The sequence below is a fragment of the Phytophthora cinnamomi genome, assembly GCF_018691715.1.
Source record: "Phytophthora cinnamomi strain GKB4 chromosome Unknown Contig0, whole genome shotgun sequence".
NCBI lineage: Eukaryota > Oomycota > Peronosporomycetes > Peronosporales > Peronosporaceae > Phytophthora > Phytophthora cinnamomi.
Window position 1 is genome coordinate 2,360,302 of NW_027150933.1, and position 20,225 is coordinate 2,380,526.

Here is a 20,225-nt window from a genome sequence, read left to right on the forward strand (position 1 = left end):
CGCACGTTTCGTTCTTGGAAATGATATCGACTACAACATGGATCACAAGATACTGAGGATCTCTCAGCAAGCGTATACCGAGTCGATAATCAGGAAGTTTGAGACGCCGGGATCAAGGTAGTGCGCTACCTACTGAAGACCAAGAATGTCTGCAACGCATACGATGGGTTATGTGGAACCGAGCTCGTCGCCTACTCGGATGCGGACTGGGCCGGCAGCCGCGACGACCGTCGTTCCGTAAGCGGGACGATGTTAATGATGTGCGGTGCTCCTGTGGTGTGGCGTTCGACATATCAGAAGACTATCGCGTTAAGTTCTACAGAGGCCGAGTATATGGCACTGAGCGAATGCGTGAAGGAGTGTGTCTGGATGCGCCGTCTATTGAAGGACATTGGCACTGAACAAGTGGGGGCTACGGTGATCTATGAAGACAACCAAGGCGCGATGGCACTGGCGAAGAATGTTGGATACCAAGCTCGCACGAAACACATCGACATACGCTACCACTTCATTCGCGAGAAGGTGATGAGCAACGAAGTCGCGCTGGAGTATGTGGAGACCAAGAACCAGCTCGCTGACTTCATGACAAAGGGTCTATCGTCGAAGACGCTCCGCTACTTGATGATGTGTAGCAACGTTGGACCCAAGCTCGAGACATCGAATTGAGTGGGGGTGTTGAGGTTGCACTTCGCTGTCTGATCGACTGGATCCCTACCGCGAGGCAGACGGACTGCGCGTGCTGGCACGTGCCACCGGGGTCTGTGATTGAAGATGGGAAGATCTCGCAACCTGATTGACTGGACTATCTCTGATACTGGAATGTGATTGGACGACAACTTCAATTTGGGTGCTTATGATTTGCATGTGTTGAGTCAACCGTTTTGAGCCGCAGCCGTGACTAGGCGGATCAGTCCTACGACTGGCAACTTCGTTTGGACCGCAGCCAGATCGTTTGGACCACATCTACAAGCCTCACCTACTAGGGAACATTGCATACAGTAGGGACTGTTAGCTGGCAAACACACTAACCTAAATCGAGCTCACTTTCGGATTCCCTTCCAACTACTCACTCGACTACCAAGCCTCATTCGCACACTCTCAGTTCTAACGCGATGGGGCTACTAGTAGCGGGCAACGTGTGCTTCTCGTGTGTAGACCCGTGTTTGACATTTGAGCGCGGGGACACAGAGAACGAGCTCGAGACTCGAAAAACCATCGGAAAGCTTCTCAAATGTCTGCACGACGATGAGGATCGGAAGCAGAGTGGTCACATTGGTTACCACGTTGAGAGTCTAACGCAACTTTCTGGATTTTCCCAGCTGCTATTTCTCAAGTTGATGTGTGAAACGATGATGCCAGCGAACGACTTCGAAGCTATGTGTTTGGCGCTGGTGACAACCCGAACGACGAGAAAATTCGCGCTAAAACTCGAGATCGACCAGTGGGACCACACGAACCGAGACGACATGCGGAAATGACTCGCGTATGCTTTGTTCTCGAAACAATCTCGTGCGTGCCCCTCACTGGAAACTCTCGTCATTTCTGGCTTAGGAAAAAGTAGATTGCGTGTTTGAACATCGGAGCACCTAGAGGAGACGTTATTTGTTTATTTATTTTTGGTTTGTATTGTAGTCACTTAGTTACTCTAACGCCTTCTAATACAAAGTTCCTGCTTCCGCTCGTTTGCGTCGTCTGCATGCTATCACCCTTCGTGGGTAGGAGACATTATTTAGCTTTCCTCGTGGGGTGATTGAAGAGAGAGATGCCAAGTTGGCACTAGGTGCTCCGATTTCGATGAAGAAGGCCAATCTGTCTTGAACTCACGTGGTATCACGCTGGATACGACTATTGAGTTTGTGCGAACATTCAGCGACGATGGCCCAAGCGAGTGGGTCAACGTTCTCTTTGCTGGATTCGGTCGGTGCCAGGTCCACCGCTGCGACTTGGATTTCGATGATGAAACGTCTGCAACAGGGTTCAACCTGGTATGTCCGCGCTTACAATTCATTTCCGATCTGCCGAATGGGGTAATAGTTCCGTTTATCAAGTCGATTGGTTCTTCGTTGAGAGTGTTGGCACTGGGCTGCCCGAGAATTGCTCACTCAGGACATATCGACGTAAACGCGATTACTAAATAATACCTCAATCTGCTGGAGCTAACACTCGTAAGGGAAATATTGAGGTGCAGCCTGACTTCCGCTTATACTGCGAGGCGAAGGAGCCTGTACCGAAACTGACTTTCGCTTGATTGAACGCACCGAAATTCGCTGCTTATCTGAGTGACCTCCAGAACCCACTGACGAACTGTGTCCGACACCTGAGTGTTTCTCTGCTCCGATGTTTTGTTCCTGTTGCTGATCTCGAATCTGACGCTGCACCAGATTTTCCGTACTGCCTGGACGCAGTACATGTCGGAGTCGAGTCAAAGGCTGGAATACGCAGATGCGGTCACCCTATTACAGATTTGTTTCCGCTATCAAAAAAAATCACTTGAAGCCTATTCATCGACAGCGTAAGCCAGTGCCAATGAAGTGTAAGCTCGCATTGCTGAGAGTGTTAGAGCCCAGAAAATCTGCGGAATCGACGATGAAGAAGCAGAAGACCGAAACATCCGAGGGTACAGTGGCGAATATCGACCACCACGTGGTGGCGAGTATTTTCTCGTTTACATCTCCTCTCATTAACTGAGAAGTGTATTGCGTTGGGGTCTCCTTAGCGGTTTACCATTGTTGACCAACAAAGCCAGCAAGTGCTACTAGGACGACACGGACATGTTTCATCGAGACAGCAAGTCGAGTAATTACGAGCAGCCCTGCACGGTGCACAGCAGCGACAACAACCAGACAACAATGCGAGTTGATTGCCTCGAGAAATCACTAGGTAGCGGACGCCGTTGAAAGGCTTGCGCTTCGGTGTTGCATCATTCTCGCAAGACCCCAAACGCAGAGCATACATGTCACGTAGTACACCATTATTTTTCGATTGCGGCAATTAAGACAAAACGGGACTATAAGCAAGCTTCCGTGGGCGCCAACAGCGTCTAACCAGACGTGTACGTCACGTAGCAGCCACGAACAACAAGAACAACCGGAGATGGGAGCTTCTCCCACATGGGGATAGCATGCCACATTTTCTTGAGCAGGAAGACAATCAGCAAGTCAGCGTGATGCACGAGGTGCCCACGAAGTCACCAGGTCGGAGAAGTGGTCCTTCAAAATGACCGACAAGATCAAGAGCACCTCGATGATAGTCACGCGGAGGATAATATACTTGACCGCGTTGGGCCCAGCCTCAAAGTCATCGCAGTTCTCCGCATCAGTATTTGAAATGAACGAAATCTTGGACGATCGCTGGGTGTGGTTATTAACGCTGGTGATACCCGGCGTGCTCGAGGGGACGTAGGAGAGCACATTCTCCTCGTCATTCTACTGGAGCTGATGCATGTTGAGGACCATACGCTCGGCGAGGAAGAACGCTGGGTTGATAATGACGGAGAAGGTGATCGTGATGTAAAGCGGCATGAAGAAGTAGACCATGACGTCGGCGCCCCAGTTCGACGCAAAGCCCAGCGTCGTAAGTCCTGTCGCCTCGTCCGGGTAGATGGAGTAGTGATCCGGCACCCGACAGCTGAGTACGATGTACTACGAGAATCGCGAACAGACATAAAATAAACGCCATGGTCACAAACATCACGCGAGGCATGCGACTCGGTTCGTTGTGTTGGCGTTGAAGAGCTGGGATCACGATGCCGACATCGTAGGCGAGCGACAAGTTGCCAAACATGCCAGCGAGCTGCAATAAGTTGATATCGGGCGCCGGTACCGACGGGTGGCCGCCCAACCAATCGAACGGCATGTTGATGCAATAATGCAGGCACTATTATCGATACATGGCATTGGCGAAGTGTCACCAAGTGCTGAAGATGATTGTACTCGGTTCCAATTCTCTGTTCCGACCTGCAGTGAACTGTAACAGTGAGTCCGGCCGCTACATTCAGGTGGATCGGATCTCCACCATGATTTTAAACCTTAGACAGGGTTCTTGATGTACACTCCAGTTCGTTCGCCTGCTGGAACTCTTGTATTCAGAGATGTAATTCTCGACAAGCATGCCACACTGACCCGCTCCCGTTGCGACAGCCATAGCATTAGGCTTTTGTAGGCTCGTTCTAAATCGTAGTCGACCTTGAAGCTTCTGGTTGGGTTTCAATCTACATGCGTCTGTCAAGAACCAGCCCAAAGCGAACTGGAAGTGTTTCTTCGTAAATCTCGCACCCTTCACGTTTGAATGACATCCCACAATGTTTCTCCAGTAAATATCTAGATGCGATGTACTCTACGTACTCCACGGCAGCTCGTAGCGCGATTGCGTCACGAATCAGTTGAATCCCTGTAAAAGTCGCCCACGGGTTAGAAAAGCCGCAAGGTTGGTCTGACACGCGCAAGTGAAACACCCTGGTCTTCGTAGTACACTACAATCTCTCCACCTGTAGAGTCCTAAACGCTTTAACGCGTCGTACCAAAGGCGCAAGATGCTCCTCCAACCGACTCATGCACTCCTCAAATGATGCAGTCAATTGTGCAACAAGAAACGGAAAAAGACTTTAAGGTTCCGATTGGTCAGATAATTGCTACCAAGCGTTAGAACCTGTGTCCGCTGGTTTCGCACAGTCCTGCGTCATGCTATCTACGTCTTCTTCATGTTTGTTGGCTATGCCAGGTTAAATTGACAGGAATGAGAACCAAACGTTGTCCAGCATCGATTTCCTTAACAAGTCCACCATTCCATGCGCAACAGCAGGTTACTCGAGGTCTAGCCTACACTCATCGGCTCCAGTGTAAAAGTGCTTCCCAGCAACCCAGACGCAACCCAGACGGCCATCATCGTTACGTTGTATGTCTCCCACTCCTTCTGAATCACCATTTCTGTATTCGAATATCTCCCGACGGTGTCAAGTCTCCGCTGATCAGAGTGTCTCCCCAGGAATGGCCGCGAGAGATACCTTGACAGGGATCACAGCCTTCACCTGGATTGCTCTTCGGTAAATTACCCACAGCGTTTCCAGGAAGCATCTGCTCGCTGCACCATCGGACAATGTCCTTTAATTTTTTGGGATATGTGTATTTTGCATCCCCTTCGTCTGTTTTACCAGTGCTTGTTGGAAGTGGTCAGTGGAGAAGACGACGACCGCGGTGTGGTTGTATATTCGCCCGATTCGCCCGATCCGCCTGAAGCATTTCGCCTACTATCAAATACTTGGCGTACTCATTCACGATGGCTGCCTCGGTTCTGGTCGGCTGAGCACGACCCAGATTGAACACGCTGCTAAAAACGTTTTCTGGCTCCACGTGTAGCTCGGTGTCCCAGTACTTGAACTGCTTAACCTGCATGTTCGTGGCAGTTTGCCATACACGGTCATTCTCTTTTCCGCGTTCAATCATTAATGCCAACCGGTGGCTCCCGTACCCTTCCCTCAAGACTTGGAACACCGAAATCTCGTTTTCTGGTTTGAGACGGTTGAAATAGGCCAAGTAGCGAAGCCCAGCTTCATACGCATCACCTTCCAATGCGCGAAATCCAGTACCCCCTTCACAGCTGCTTCAGTGTTCTTCACGAGGTTTAGTCGCTCAAAAATGTTAAGAGGAGAATTCCTCTTTCCATTAAACCAGATGTGAAATTGCTCAGCCTCTAGCTTCTTCGCCAAAGTCCTCGTCTCCAAATTAGAAGACTTCATTTCAGCTTGGATCATTCTAGCGACTGGCTCATCACCATAGGTTCGCGCGAGGGTCCCGACCATGGTCTCTTGAGCTTTGAACTTCTCATTGTACCTAGAAATGTACTTGACCAACTTCGGGATCGCCGGGTCGCTCAGGCTACTGTGTACTCTTTTTTTTTTGTTCAACCTCGAGAGCACCTTGTCCGTGGATTCTCCGTTCTTTAGCCAATTTTTCGTCTCGTCTGTGCTTTGGTGACGCTCTTGAAAATTCTGTCTTCGCCTTCGTCCTCGGGGTTGACAGTCCTCAGCATTCTCCTGATGGGAGCGCCGTACTGGGCAGCAGCGCGCCGACTAGGTATACCGCCACCTGCAACATTAGGCGTGACCATGTTGGTGATACCAGTCGCGTGGCCATTGACGCTTGAGAGAAGGATGTTGGCAGCTAGTAACAAGGCGCCGCGACAATGCATCATGGCGGCGGACTTCTTGTTAACGGACTTGCCAGCTAGACGGACAAATGCGTTGTGTCGTCGCTTGGGCTGAGGTGAGGTCGTGCGCGCTAGGGTTTGTGGGCATTTCATGCTACATACCCCTTAATGCAGTACCCTGTGATGATTATTCTGAATCGACATAGTATGCCAATCAGACAATACCTTTGATTTAATACCTGAGTAGTCAGTCACTACCGCAAACATACGTACCGTAAACCACGCGATCAGTACTACAGTACTGCAAATCGGAAAGCATTTCTTCCTTCTGCTTACGACGGGAAGGTGATCGTGGTAAAAGCCGTGGGATTTCTTGGGAAATGCATACAGCTGTACATTCGCTGTCGTGTGTTGTATCGAGAACTACTGGTACCGTAACTGTATGCAGTCTGCATCGCTCCTGTCCTAAGCGAAGTTTTGTCCTAAGCGAATTTTTATTTTAGCCAATGAAAACAATGCATTGACACCGCATGTTTGTAGTTAAAATTCCGTGTTGACCAGCTAATTATAGGCTGCCACCAGCCATTCGGTCTCAGTGTTCAAAGTGCCATGGGGGCACTTCCGTTTTTGCGCCCAGTCGCGCAGACCGACCAGCCGCATAAGAACCAATCTGCGGTGCGCGGGAGTACACCACCTAGCCAACCGACACCAAAAGGAGCGGCATTCGAGCGACCCTTGAAGTTTAAGCTTGGTTAAACTATAAGGTCTTCAATTGGGAGCACTAAGATCTTGCCATCTCCGTGCACCATGGAGGCCCGAAATCACCCACCGGACCGTGGCGCCCTCCACCAAGACAAAACAACGGCGACAAAGCTACCAAAGGAACCAGAGAAGGCTGAAGATCAGAGTGGACAATAAGAGGTCGTGAAGACAATGCATCAGGAGGCAATTGAATCAGCAGAGCGACAACCATCAGCTACACCACCACCAGTTGGAGAAATCGAGCCGGAAGCTGAGCCCTCCGAGAACAAGAGCCAGAACCCGGAAGGGATACCAGAGAAACAAGCCCCCTTCAGTGAACTGGTGGTCGAGATGGAGAGAACATTTGATCAAGGTGAACAGATGAATGAGCAAGAAGAACACACACGCAATCAAGTCATGCAGCAAATGTTCACGATGGCGTTCAAGCAACAAGACCAAAAGGAGTTGTCAGAAGAAAAATCTCATTATCCCATTCTCCAACAAGAAGAACTTCGAGGTCTGATCCGGCTCTTCAAGTTAGAAGTGGTGCAGCACGACGGTACGGCGCAAATATGGCTGCGACGACTCAAGGGTCTTGCTGCATCCATTTTCGACAGTAGGCGAACTCTACTGGATGGTATTTCTTTGAAAGAAAGTGAGATCAAGGTACACTACGCACGCAATGAAAACCCATGGTCCAATAACCCGTTGCTCAAAAGTACCCACGAAGATGACGACGATCCGATGGGAGAAGAACAACATTCAAATATTGTTCGATTCAAAACCGCTATATATTCGCCAGAAGAAATCGCTGAAATGCGAGTCGTCTACGATACGCCGTACGGATTTCCAACCGAAGTGAGAGAGCCAACTTTTACAGAAAAAATAATTATTCAAGACCTGCTAGAAGGCACAATTCTAGCCCAAGAGCTACCTCAATTTCTGAAGCGCACATGCAACAACGAGATGCTACGAGTAATTCAGAATACTATCCACGCTCAGGTTGAAGGAGAACTAATGTTTCGACTACCGGGCCAATTCCCTGTTTACCCGGATTTTCAGAATCGAGATCGGCTATGCAATGCAGTGCTTCAAGGAGCGACAGGCCGAGGGTTCAATATGGAACAGTTGACACAAATGCTAGGCGAGACAAAGCAGGTGTGCTACAATGCCCAGCAACACTCGGTCCACCTAATTTATTGGACTAGAGAAGCTGCAGACAAGTGGTCAAAAATTTACAAGTCCATCCCATTTCGAAGCAGGCGGTTTGTATTAACGAACGTACACCCTGAAGTCGCTTCTGGAGATGGAACACCAAGTGACAACGCAGCACGAGTTTGGGCGCGCCAGATAGGGAGAGATGGTATCACCAATGAACGTCAACAGGATCGCTACAAAATCAAACTACTCAATATCTCGCGATTCATAGATGAAGCAGCCGTTGATGCATTTCTACGATCGAGATTTGATGGAGAATTTAGTACGTATCAAGAATCTACCTCGGGACGCCAGACACTACAAACCGGAGCGTGGGAAATTTTCTTTCGATCCCCAGGATGCCCGCCCTTTTTGGAGGGGATCAGATTTATTAACTGGCTGGGAACCAAACTATTAGTCCATCACGTTGATAGCAGGCCAGCTTCTCCGTGCTACAATTGCGGTAAGCCTGGCCACACGGTAGTTCAATGCCGAGCTTCAACAGATCAATGGAAATCTACAGCAAACTGCATTACAGTAAAAGCACAAGATCTCACCACACTTATCAAGCAAAAATCAACGATGACTAGCTTCGAAGAGCTTGAAGGTATGTGGACGAGTCTACAGCATCGTCACGATGTAACTGAACATCCTATTACTTCGCTAGCCACGAACAACAACGACGGAAACCAAGACGAATCTCAAGCGGAAGTCCTAAGTGTAGTACCAGCGCCTGCCTCAACGTGGATCACACCGAAGTCGCGAGGAAAACGCAGTAATGCCAGCTACAATCACATACAGAGCAAGAGTTTGTCATCATCAGAACTGCAAGTGTCCACAGACAACCATCAACAGAACGTGATAGATCGAGTCAGCGAAGACGGATCCCAGCAGGAATCGCAAGGTCGACCAGAAAAGGAAGCTGTAAAGCCGACAGATAGTGGCCCTCGACAAATTCGTCGACCAGCAGCACTGTCCAAACAACAGAGCTTAATCATGGAAGCGATAAGTCGCAGCAACCCGGAACCGAAGTGGGAGGACACTGAACAATTACGCAATCTTGTCATTGGTGACCTGGAATGGGCATCGACAACAGGCCACCAAGTCCTTGAATACTGTGGTCTAAAGGACGTAGCCACACCAGGAACAGGAAATTGCCAATACTATGCTATCGCAATGGCGCTACTCAACACAGATTTCGCCACAGCCGAAAACCAGAAAGCCATCGAGAACTTAACCGCAAAACTAAAGAAAGGTTTGCAAATTGCTATGATGCATGGGTTTGACGAGGAGTACCAGCACGACGAACGTAAGTTACGATTACTAGCATGCATGAAAAATACGAGTAACTTATCGGAAATGGAATCGAAGCAATTACTGATGGAGTACATGGAAGATATAGCTCAAACGAGCTCAAAGAGTGCAGCTTTCATCTCCAGAAGCTTCTGGGGCTCTGATTTTACGCTACGACTAGCTGCCAAGTTGCTACAACGACCGATCTTTGTAGTAGTAGCACGGAATGGACTTTCAAAGCCAAGCTACCAGATCTTCGATCCGTACACAGCTAAAACAGCGAACTTCATTTGGGAATCAGCTAAAGAAGTAATGATCGCTGAACCAGAGGCACAGTTGTGGCTGGAACGCCTTCAGGCAGAATGCCTGAATCCCAGAGGAAAAGAGCATCTGCCTATTGTACTAAAGTATGGTTCGGAGCACTACCAGTGGCTACAATTTGGAAACCGTCCGGTTAACCAACCTCAGACAGAGGAGGAGTCATCATGTCTTGACATGCCCCCAGAACTTGGTGAAGAAGAAAGTAAAACCGAGGACGCAACTCCTCCACAGCTGAACCCACTAGAAAACATTAAAGCACCAACGAGCAACACAGATGGCCAGTCAATTGTTCTAAACCAGTCAGGTCGTCCAGAGGGTGGTCGACAAGAGTCGAAGAAAATTAAAGAACCAGGTGGACCACGAACAAAAGAATCGCTAGCGTTCTCGAATGTGGGAGCGTTTGGCCTTGCTCCAGTAATACAAAAGTTACTGCTACAACTTGATCGGAATAACACGTCACAGAGACAGGCTTTGGAAACAATGACGGGTGCCGACGCTGAAACTTTACAACACTGGCAACAACAACTTCATGCCAACGGAATATCTAGCGCAAGCACACCAGAGGACAGCGACGTTGAAATGGATGAATCGCAAGAATCATCATGGTCGACCCCACCGGAGATGGCAAGATGCGACGCAAAGCACGACCCAGTCCCTCCAGATATACATCGAGACGATTTAACCACTCCAAGAGGAGGAAGATTTACAAGCCATCAGAAAACGGCTTCTGCTGGTCGGCGGGGGGAGATTAGCCAACGGGAGCAATGGAATGCGCTGGAACCTGATTGGAAGCAGATAAGCAGCCTGAATTTTCCGGGTCTTCCAGCAGCCACTACCACATGGAAGAATGCGGTTAAAGCTCGCCCTGTGAAACTATTGCAAAGCTTGCAAGCAGTAGACTCACCCGAATATATTATTCGCTCAATAAATACAAGCGTTCTACAAGACTGGACGAGAGGATTTCGAATCGACTGTCTAATTCAAGGCCTAATCGAGGTTCGCACTGCTCAACATGACGAACTGGCACAGACTGAACTAGACAATGAGATTAATTATCTGAAGACGGAACGCGACGAAATGATAAATGATTTCTATATTCATGGGCGGGACTACTGGATCAAGCTTCGAAAGTATGACGCTGATAAAAATGAACTACTCAAGATCTGCAAAAAAGCTCAGGCAGCACACCTTACTCGATTGATATTTGCAGCCTTCGCTTACGGTCCTGAGCTAGCTAGAATCAGTGGGAGGCCATTCCCTACAAACGCCATGGTAGTACCCTTGATCAAAATCTTACAGGGTGCACTCAAACAGGATTCCAGGCTAAAAAGGCATTCTATGGGCACGATTCCGACGGTGACCTAGCTAGCTTGGAATCGACGTTAGCGCATAGGTCAGTCGACCCACCGCAACAAACCCCGAACATCCAATAATTATTCCAGCTCAGTCAACCAAGACGGTAACAGAATTATTCCCGGATCTGTATGCAGACATGCATAACGTTGTAGAAATGTTTTACACTCCAGGGCATTTGAAGCGAAAAGGAATAAAAGGGAGAACAGCACTTCAGGTCATTACACAAATTTTACAAGGATTTATTAGCAAGCGTCGGGAGGCATGGTTGCGCGGGTGGACACAACGCACCGACGTAGCTCCCGCAGAAATTATTTTTGTTCAGGACACACATTTGAAGACGAAGGCAGACATTGCAGAGATGACCGAAATGTGGAATCGCGTTTGTGGAGCGAAACAACCGCCTCATCCTCTTAGTTACTGGACAACTACAGCAACCAACTCAGGAGGAGTAGGAATACTATTACTACCACACGTTGCCGCACGAATTCATCCATGGAAACAGAATGATTGGAGTGACAGAAGAATTGCGGTACAATTTGATGACTGGTGCTTGGCAAACATATACGCACCGACAAATAGAATCAAAAGAAATGATTTCTTCTCTGACTTGAACGATTGGATGGACTCAAATATATCGACATTACTTGGTGGGAACTTCAATGCGGTACTAAATCCTCGGGTGGATCGTCTTGTTGATGGACTACCTGTGAAAGCAAAGCACTTCATCATCTAATTGATAATCTTAATTTGATGGATGCCTTCACACTTTCATCTCACGCAGATGAAGACAATATCTTAGACCCCCTTACTCACTACACATACTGGCGAAAGCACTCAGATAGCAGGATCGATCGGTTCTACGTTAGCAGTGATATTGCCGGAGCAGCGCAGTGGGTTGAAGCACGTGAACCAGTTGGCTACTCCGACCATCAGGAGCTCCGGTTGTGGCTAATGATGCAAAATTCACAGACTCGAAAACGCAAAGGGGTTACGCGATATCCATTCAGTAGTTCGAGGCCAGAATGGGTGCAAACTCAAATACAAAAGCGACTAAAAAGTTTGACCACTGAATTCCAGCGTCAAAGTAGTCCCGCCGTAGCCTGGGATACTTTTGCGAGGCAACTTTCGTTAATGATTGGTGAAGTAGCCCGTATGGACCGTGAACACACCGAACATTATTATGACCGTTTACAGACAAATCTCCGATCGCCACCATCAACAAGAACTGAAATACTACTAAAAACACAGCATCGCCGAGTACGACAAAGTAGTCGATCTTTTGGTCGATCTATACAACCTACTGCTTCTAATTTGAAGAAATTTTACAAGAAACACGCTAACAGGCAGCGGGACCAATACGTAACAGGCATTGATCCATCTCCGGGACACTTCTATACTGAGAATATGTCTACAGCAGAAAGAATGGCATCAGAATGGAACGATATATTAGGAGCATCTCATGCAAAAGTTAGCCCCGATAACATTCAAGATGCTCTGAAAAAATTCCACGAAGTACCTGAACAAAACCGACTACAACCAGAGGAACAAACGAAATTGACAAGACCAATTGAAGAACAGGAAGTTCTAACCGCAATAGATCAGCTTCCACGGGATAAATCTGGAGGCTCCTCAGGACTATCTCACGATTTCTTCAAGGATTTCAAAGACGAACTGGTAGGAATCCTCACAGCGGTTTACCAGGATATTCAGAACGGTGCCGCAGTCCCGAAATCGTTCCTGGATGCGGTGGTAGTACCGCTTCGCAAAAAAGGTGATTCAAAAAGCGCAATGGACTATAGACCAATATCTCTGTTGAACATAGCATACAAGATATTGGGAAGAATTTTCGCTAATCGAATTCACCCCTTCTTACCACGACTAATTAGTAGTGGGCAACAGGGATTTGTGAGGGGAAGATTACTAACAAGGAGTGTAACAATGGTTCAAGCACTGTTACAAACAGTAATAGATGATCCTACTATTGATTGGGCAGATTCCCCTGCGATTCTTTGTGTTGATCTCCAGAAGGCGTACGACACACTATGCAGAAACTTTATGGCGGCTGCGCTGGAGCAATATGGATTCCCCCAGCAATTTCTTGATGTATTTCATAATCTTCACAATGGAACCATGGCTAGCTATACAGTAAATGGAGAAGAATCAAGTAAATGGGCTGTGAACTCCGGCATACGACAGGGTTGTCCGTTAGCACCTTTACTTTTCGTCCTTGCTGTTGATTTTCTAGGGAGAGCAATCCAAGCACATCCTGCCATCAAAGGAGTGGAAATTCCGGGATCAGGAGGAAGACGACATACATTCAGCGGATTTATAGATGACAGTACAATTTTTCTTTCGGTAACGAGAGAATTAGCACCTGTCAACGCAATTTTAAATCGTTTTGGTCAGCTCTCGGGGTTGAAAGTCCAACCGAGCAAAAGTATATTGATACCGCTCAATACAGCTTGGCATCAGACTAAATGCCACAGATATCCAGTATTGGCTCAAACGGCTACAACACGGTATTGGGGTACCATTTCGGAGTAAAAGATACTACTGACCTAAATTGGGAGCTTCGAGTGGAAAACATTAAAAAACGACTGCAAGTGGCAACACTAGTAACCAACTCTGTTAAACAACGAGTGGTTTTATTTAACACGATAGTACTGCCAGCGATCCAATTTACAGGCCAGCACATTTTGATCACTTCAAAAATGCTTCGCCAATTAGAACAGCTACAGAAACGATTCATTTGGAAAGGAACAATAGGAGAGGAACAAGCTCGACATAAGTTAGCCCCCGGATTGGTATTTGCTCCTGAAGAACAAGGCGGTTTAGGTCTACAAAACATCGAATTGGTGCTCCAAATCAATCGGCAGAATATTGGATGCAATCTACACCAGATAGCTACACAGCAGCGTGGCACCCCCTTGCTCATCCCGACCAAATCAACTCTCCTGACTGCTGTGTATTTACACCTACGTTGAGGAATCGGATACGTTCTTGTCAAAGAAAATGGAATAAAGGAACTAGAACAACTGTCCAAGAACTGGGACGATATGAGGTTTGGGCAAATCAAACAGAACGGCTGCAACTTCATCCATCTTCAGGAACTGCTGATAGAGTCGCAAGCAACAAAGATACTATGATCTGCTATTGGCATCACAGCGGATCTCTCCAATGTGCGCTACAGGCACCTACTCCAAGGGAACCGGAAGGCGGGACTGTCGGGTTTCTACGAGCAGGAAGCTGGTGCGACAATGCGTGTGTTGTTGATCACAAAGGAAAACCACTGCAAGCGAGAGATTTTCCGTTGATATATCCATGCTCATTATTACATCTCCAAATATCAAGCTTAAGACCTGGCGAATTTATTCTGATTCCACCTATTCGCTTCCGCCCATTCAAGATACAGCACCATCGTCAAATACGTAAGTGGTGTGCAAACATATTTTCGAGTATTCCCGATAAGGTTTGGTCCCAACTACCAAATCCAGTAACCCCATGGTATCTCCCCACTTTGAAAAAAGAGTATCAATGGGTATCAACGTGGTATCATAAGGTGACGGTATTTCCTCTCACAGTACCACGAGGAGAAGCTTTTCAACTTAGTCAATACAACGATGGATGGACATGGAAAATCACAGAGCGAAACCATGACACTCGATTTGATGAAGATTTCGCAACGCTGCTGTATGTCGAAAGAACTAGCGGGATTGCCTTCCAAGACAACCCAAGTCTGTATTCAACACCATGGGAAGCCCCGCCAACAACATTGGCACGAAATCTACGTCAAAATATCCGAAAAATCCGAGCTAAACGCCTTCGGCGAAAACCCAAATTCTCTGTACAACATATCCTCAATCGAATGAGAGATGCCGCGGAACAACCCAAGTCTGTATTCAACACCATGGGAAGCCCCGCCAACAACATTGGCACGAAATCTACGTCAAAATATCCGAAAAATCCGAGCTAAACGCCTTCGGCGAAAACCCAAATTCTCTGTACAGCATATCCTCAATCGAATGAGAGATGCCGCGGAAAAACACCCATGGATAGAAGCTACACAGCGGCAAAGCCCAGCCGTAATTTGGAAACATGATGATATCTTGACAGACTACCAGCGATGGACGATCTACAGAATTTGCACTAGAACATTGAACTTCTTTCATGCTGGATGGCCCAGTAATCGGCGTTGTTCGTATGAACACTGTACAACATCACCGGAGACTATTGAACACATCCTCTGGGATTGTGCAAGAGCGCAAGGTGTTTGGCTAGCCTGGATTCCATCATGGCTTGGCCACCATCCAACGCATCAGGAGATGACCGAGTTGCGAAGCTTTACAGCAGATAAATCGACCCCATCAACCACTCCAGACTTTTTGGCAGCTGCAAGAAGCTCAATCTCTGAATGGTCGCACGAGCTTACCGAGGCGATGCAAACGCTGTGGCGTATTTGGACGACAAGCACACAATGCATGTTATGGAGAATACGTAACAAGGAAATCTTTGAAAATGTCCAGATACATCAGAAAGAAGCCGAAAAGATAGTGTGGAAGGCAGCAGACTTTCAGACAACAGCCGTAATTTTGGCGTGGACATCCAATACGGCAACCTATAATCAAGGATTTAGACTGGCCCAATGCTACAGTGTATTCAAGGGAGTGTCACCTTTGCAGCAAGCGATATTTCTACAAACATGGATTATTCAATATTTTATAGTAAAACAGCCGAATGAATATCGCGGGGCCTGGATACTCCTAGGACCCAGCCAAGTGAACAGGATCACAATCGAAGTCATTGGAATACAAGAACGACGTGTTTACTGTTCGACTCAGGAGTGGATAAGAGAAATCCTTCAAGTAGCCCTGCAGAAGCTCCGTCAAATCACACTCTCCAGCATAGTACATGTCACGATTCAAGGTGCTGCACCGGCGACCCAACGCCCAGATGATCCAAGCATCTTCAACAAGTTCAATTCATATATGTGGGAAACAACCAGGATTCAAGAGGTGTCAGGCCCGGCGAACTTAATCGAACTGTCGCGACGAGGTACAATCACCCCGGGGATGTATGAGTTCAACAGTTTACCTCCAAGGCTTAAGGAAACATTAAGTCGGCGTTGTATTCGAGAATCTAGCCCAAGATGACCACCGGATAACGCAACAATTAGGCAAAGCCTACAAAAATTCCAGGACTCTATAGTTAATTCCTAACAAAATAGAGGTTCTCTGACCCCCCCCCCCCCCCCCCCCTCAAAGTGCTCTGGGTAGACCACGCACCACAGGAACCGGCAAAAAACCAAAGCGCTACACCCGAATTGCAGTCGACTATACGCACAAGCGCCGCGTTCTCGAATTTCTGGCTGCTGGCTATTCTGTAAACGAAGCTATTGCACACTTCTACCCAAATTGCAGCAGGCGAACAGGTTTGTAGTGATGATGATTATTCCAGCAGCTCCGACGATGAATTTTTCTAGATGCACAATACAACACATTACTTTGGTGAGACTTCATTGCGAAGGTAACCAAGCGAGCTTGGACACGTAGTTGAATTGGGAAAGAACACCGCAATTTTATGCGGATGGACGCAGGTTCAATTTCCGCCGTGTCCATACTTTTTGATTGGTCCAAAATACCAAGAATTATTATAACTTTTACTTTTTATCATTTAATTCTGAGACTTGGCAACAGATGTACCGTAAACTGCATACATTGCAGTTCGCTTAGGACAGGGGGATGCGGTATGCAGCGCCAACGTCTGCCTGGTGGCGAAGGATGTAAGGTGAAGCCGCACACTGTTTCATCCTTCCCTGCGTCACACAAGATAAAGATCTCAGACCATTTTGCTGCCTGCGATGATATCGAGAAGTCTATCGACCACTTCTGAGCTGCCAGCTGCTAAATTGGACGAAGTGCTCGGTGCAGGAAGTGTAGATAAGACTGTAGGTGTTTTCAGCCTGGACGATGATTTTGACGATATGTTCCGGGCTGTAGCAGAGCTTATTACAGATTTCCCCGGCAAAGACAGAATTGTGACCAGCTATTTACCTCGGACAAAGAATGTGACCGTGCAAGGGATTTGCTGTGGACAAGGACTAGTTCTACTGAAACACGTTAATGTAGGCGGTCTCGCGGGAAGGATGCACGCATGCAGGTTGCTAGTTGACAACGACAAATGAAAGGCTCGCAGTGACATTTTCTTTTTGAAGTGACGGCCTGTGTGTGCTACATCTCTTCAATGATCAAAAGATCACTATGCCGACAAAGTCCAAGTCTAAAAACCTGTCGTCGAAGAAATACCTAAGACCCATTCTCTGCGACCAGACTATTAAATGTAGTAATTCAGCACGTTTACGTTTCACTTATCTAGGTAAAACGTAGTAATTCTCGCGGGCAACAAAGTCTCTCTTATTATTGGTAGAAATACACTGAATTTGTCCAATTATGGCAAGCTCCGCGAGCGCTTAGAAGGCGGAGCGTAGTTCCGAGCCCGGACACTCTGCGCTTGCGAGTCGAAGCTAGGAGAAGCAAGTTCTCCATTCCTACCCTAAATATTTTTTGTGCCTGCTTTTGAGTAATGTCTAGTCGAGTCTCGTAGCCGAAGAAAACAATGTAGCCATTCTCTTCTCGTAAGCTGTAGGAAGAGGTATTTCTCGATGTCGATAGAGATCCTTTATTGCGCTGCGACCCCCACATAGCGTCCCCACACTGATACTTTCGCGCTTGTCCTACAGGAACGCCTCAAAGTCATTCGGCGTAATGTATGTGAGGTCGAGCTGACTAGGGCTTGTAAAATACATCGGTGCCCCGTCACCTTTAGTTGATCGAATCCGTCGAGATATAACCTCCAAGCTACCTCGATACGCGCGCTATGTTTTGAAAGACACGTACGCATCCCTTACATCTTGCACAGTGACTTCTCTTGTTTCACTCCCATTTTGCGCAGCAACCCAAGGCGACGGTGAGCTGGCCGATTGGGGGGAGGGGGACGCCACCAAGCTAGTGGCTGAAGGGAACACGTCACCGTTGCACGTCGAAGGTGCTGAAGATGGACTGCTCGACGGTGGGGTACGAGGCGAGACAGACTCAACGGAGACCGGGGCCATGGTGATGCTCGAGGCTAAGCTGGACTTGGTGGCACTCGAGGCCGAGCTGCGGTTGGTGGCGTTCGAGGTCGAGCTGGACTCGGTGGCGTTCGAGGTCAAGCTGGGCTCGGTGGTGGGCGGAGCCTTACCGCGCTTAGAGGTAGACAGCGGCTAGCTAGGTGTGCTCGAAGACAGGTTCTCCTTAACTTGCTTGGTCGCACTGCGGGTCTTCATGATACAGGAGGGATCGACTTGACGGCGTGAATTGTTTTCTACCAATCCTAGCGCGTCGGATGTGTTGCCTACCAAACACGTGCTATGCGTTCGCCTTTGTGAGTGCATACAAATTTCTATGTGTTCATTGGCGCTATCACTCATATTTTTGTCGATTTGGCCGCGATATTTCCTACGATTACATAACAAGTGCCATCTACGGCCTACGTTTCACCGATAATCTCTTTCGTCTATCAGTGTCATGAGCATTATATTGTTGGCGTCTGAGACTTTTCGGTCCTTTGGAATTTTGGCGAAGTCATCTAAAGCTCTGTCTAGGTCTGCGTCTGGCACACTTTTGTGACTCTCGCTGAACAGGGGTGATCAGGACTCCGCGAAACTCTGAGCTATCAACATTTTGTCCGGGAAAATTTGTCCTGTCGGTGCATTGATGCTGGTAATGTGTTGGTCACGTTCCCATGTTGCGGTTCTGTTGAATCGCCACCTTATTTGCTCCGCCGTTTCTTCTAGTGCATTGTCCAACCTGAGCAAGTTGAGTTCTCTGAGTTCCTCGGCGTTTACCGCCACTAATTGTTTCCTCTTACACAGTCGAATTCTCGCTCGGTGGCGTATTCCGCCGATCGCTGCTGTTTTTCGTCTCCGTATTCGCTTCTTGAGCCGGGTCAGCGCCGCCTGCAAACTCGCTATTTGTCTGTCCCAATCCTCCGAACCGTTCGCCGTTGCCAATAGTTCCTCTATAGCCTCCTGAATCGGTTTAGCTTGGTTGCTTCCTTGTAGTGGATAGAGATTGAGGTTTGATCCAGTGGACCGTCGAAGCTTCGTAGTAGGGTCTCGTAAATGTACCAGGACTTACTGACGATCCGAGTATACTCCTGGTGTGTTGACAGCGCTAACCATTGCACCCAAGCGTTCAGTTGCCGCGAGACGTAAATTCTATCTGGTCTGCTAGCTGAATCTCCTCGCCAAAAGGTGAAGTGTACTAGTTCATCCATTTCGAGGTTTTCCTCCGCTGAGCCGATTAAGTCGCGTGCATCTGTTAGCTGGCTACGGCAAATTAATAAGGATAACGCTTGACTCTCAGATTGATGAGCTGTTGACTAGCCGAACGCCGCCGCTTCGCGGCGGTGGGTGTGTGGTTACTTATAGGCGGTTACGCTCGCTGTTCCAGCTCGCTCCACGATTTGTCATAGTCCCCCTCCGCTTCACTCCGGCGGAAGTACAGCACGTACCAATCCGTTACGCTCGCTGTGCCAGCTCGCTTCACTACTTGCCATACCGTTCGTTGCAACCCGTTACGCTCGCTGTTCCAGCTCTCGTCACTACTTGGCCTACCGTTCGTCTCAACCTGTTCCGCTCGCTATTCCAGCTCGCTCCACTACTCATCATACCGTTCGTCACAACTCGTTACGCTCGTTGTTCCAGCTCGCTCCACCACTGACCATACCGTTCGTTGCAACCCGTTACGCTCGCTGTGCCAGCTCGCTCCACTACTACGCGATCGCGCTCGGTGCTTGAAGGTCCTGCGGGCTTGTAGATCCAGCGTTCTTGAAGTTCCGGCGTGCTTGAAGGTCCGGCAGGTCGCGCTTGTAGGACAATTCATCGTAACCCGTTACGCTCGCTGTGCCAGCTCGCTTCACTACTTGACTTCCTGTTAGTCGCAACCCGTTACGCTCGCTGTTCCAGCTCGCTTCACTACTTGCCATACCGTTCGTCCCAACCCGTTACGCTCGCTGTTCCAGCTCGCTTCACTACTTGCCATACCGTTCGTCCCAACCCGTTCCGCTCGCTGTTCCAGCTCGCTCCACTACTACGCGATCGCGCTCGGTGCTTGAAGGTCGGGCTTGAAGGTCCG

At 48.3% G+C, this 20,225-nt stretch overlaps 1 protein-coding gene across 1 annotated transcript in view; it reads left to right on the forward strand.

Annotated features, from left to right (window-relative positions):
* The window catches only part of IUM83_02018 (Copia LTR rider), a gene marked incomplete at both ends in the record, with an annotated part of 53,144 nt that extends 34,830 nt beyond the window's left edge, over positions 1-18,314 (forward strand). Inside the window, one exon of the mRNA XM_067925914.1 lies at positions 18,001-18,314. Within this exon, the coding sequence (XP_067800579.1) occupies positions 18,001-18,314 (314 nt within the window). The remainder of the gene's footprint in view (positions 1-18,000) is intronic.
* Positions 18,315-20,225: the final 1,911 nt, after the last annotated feature.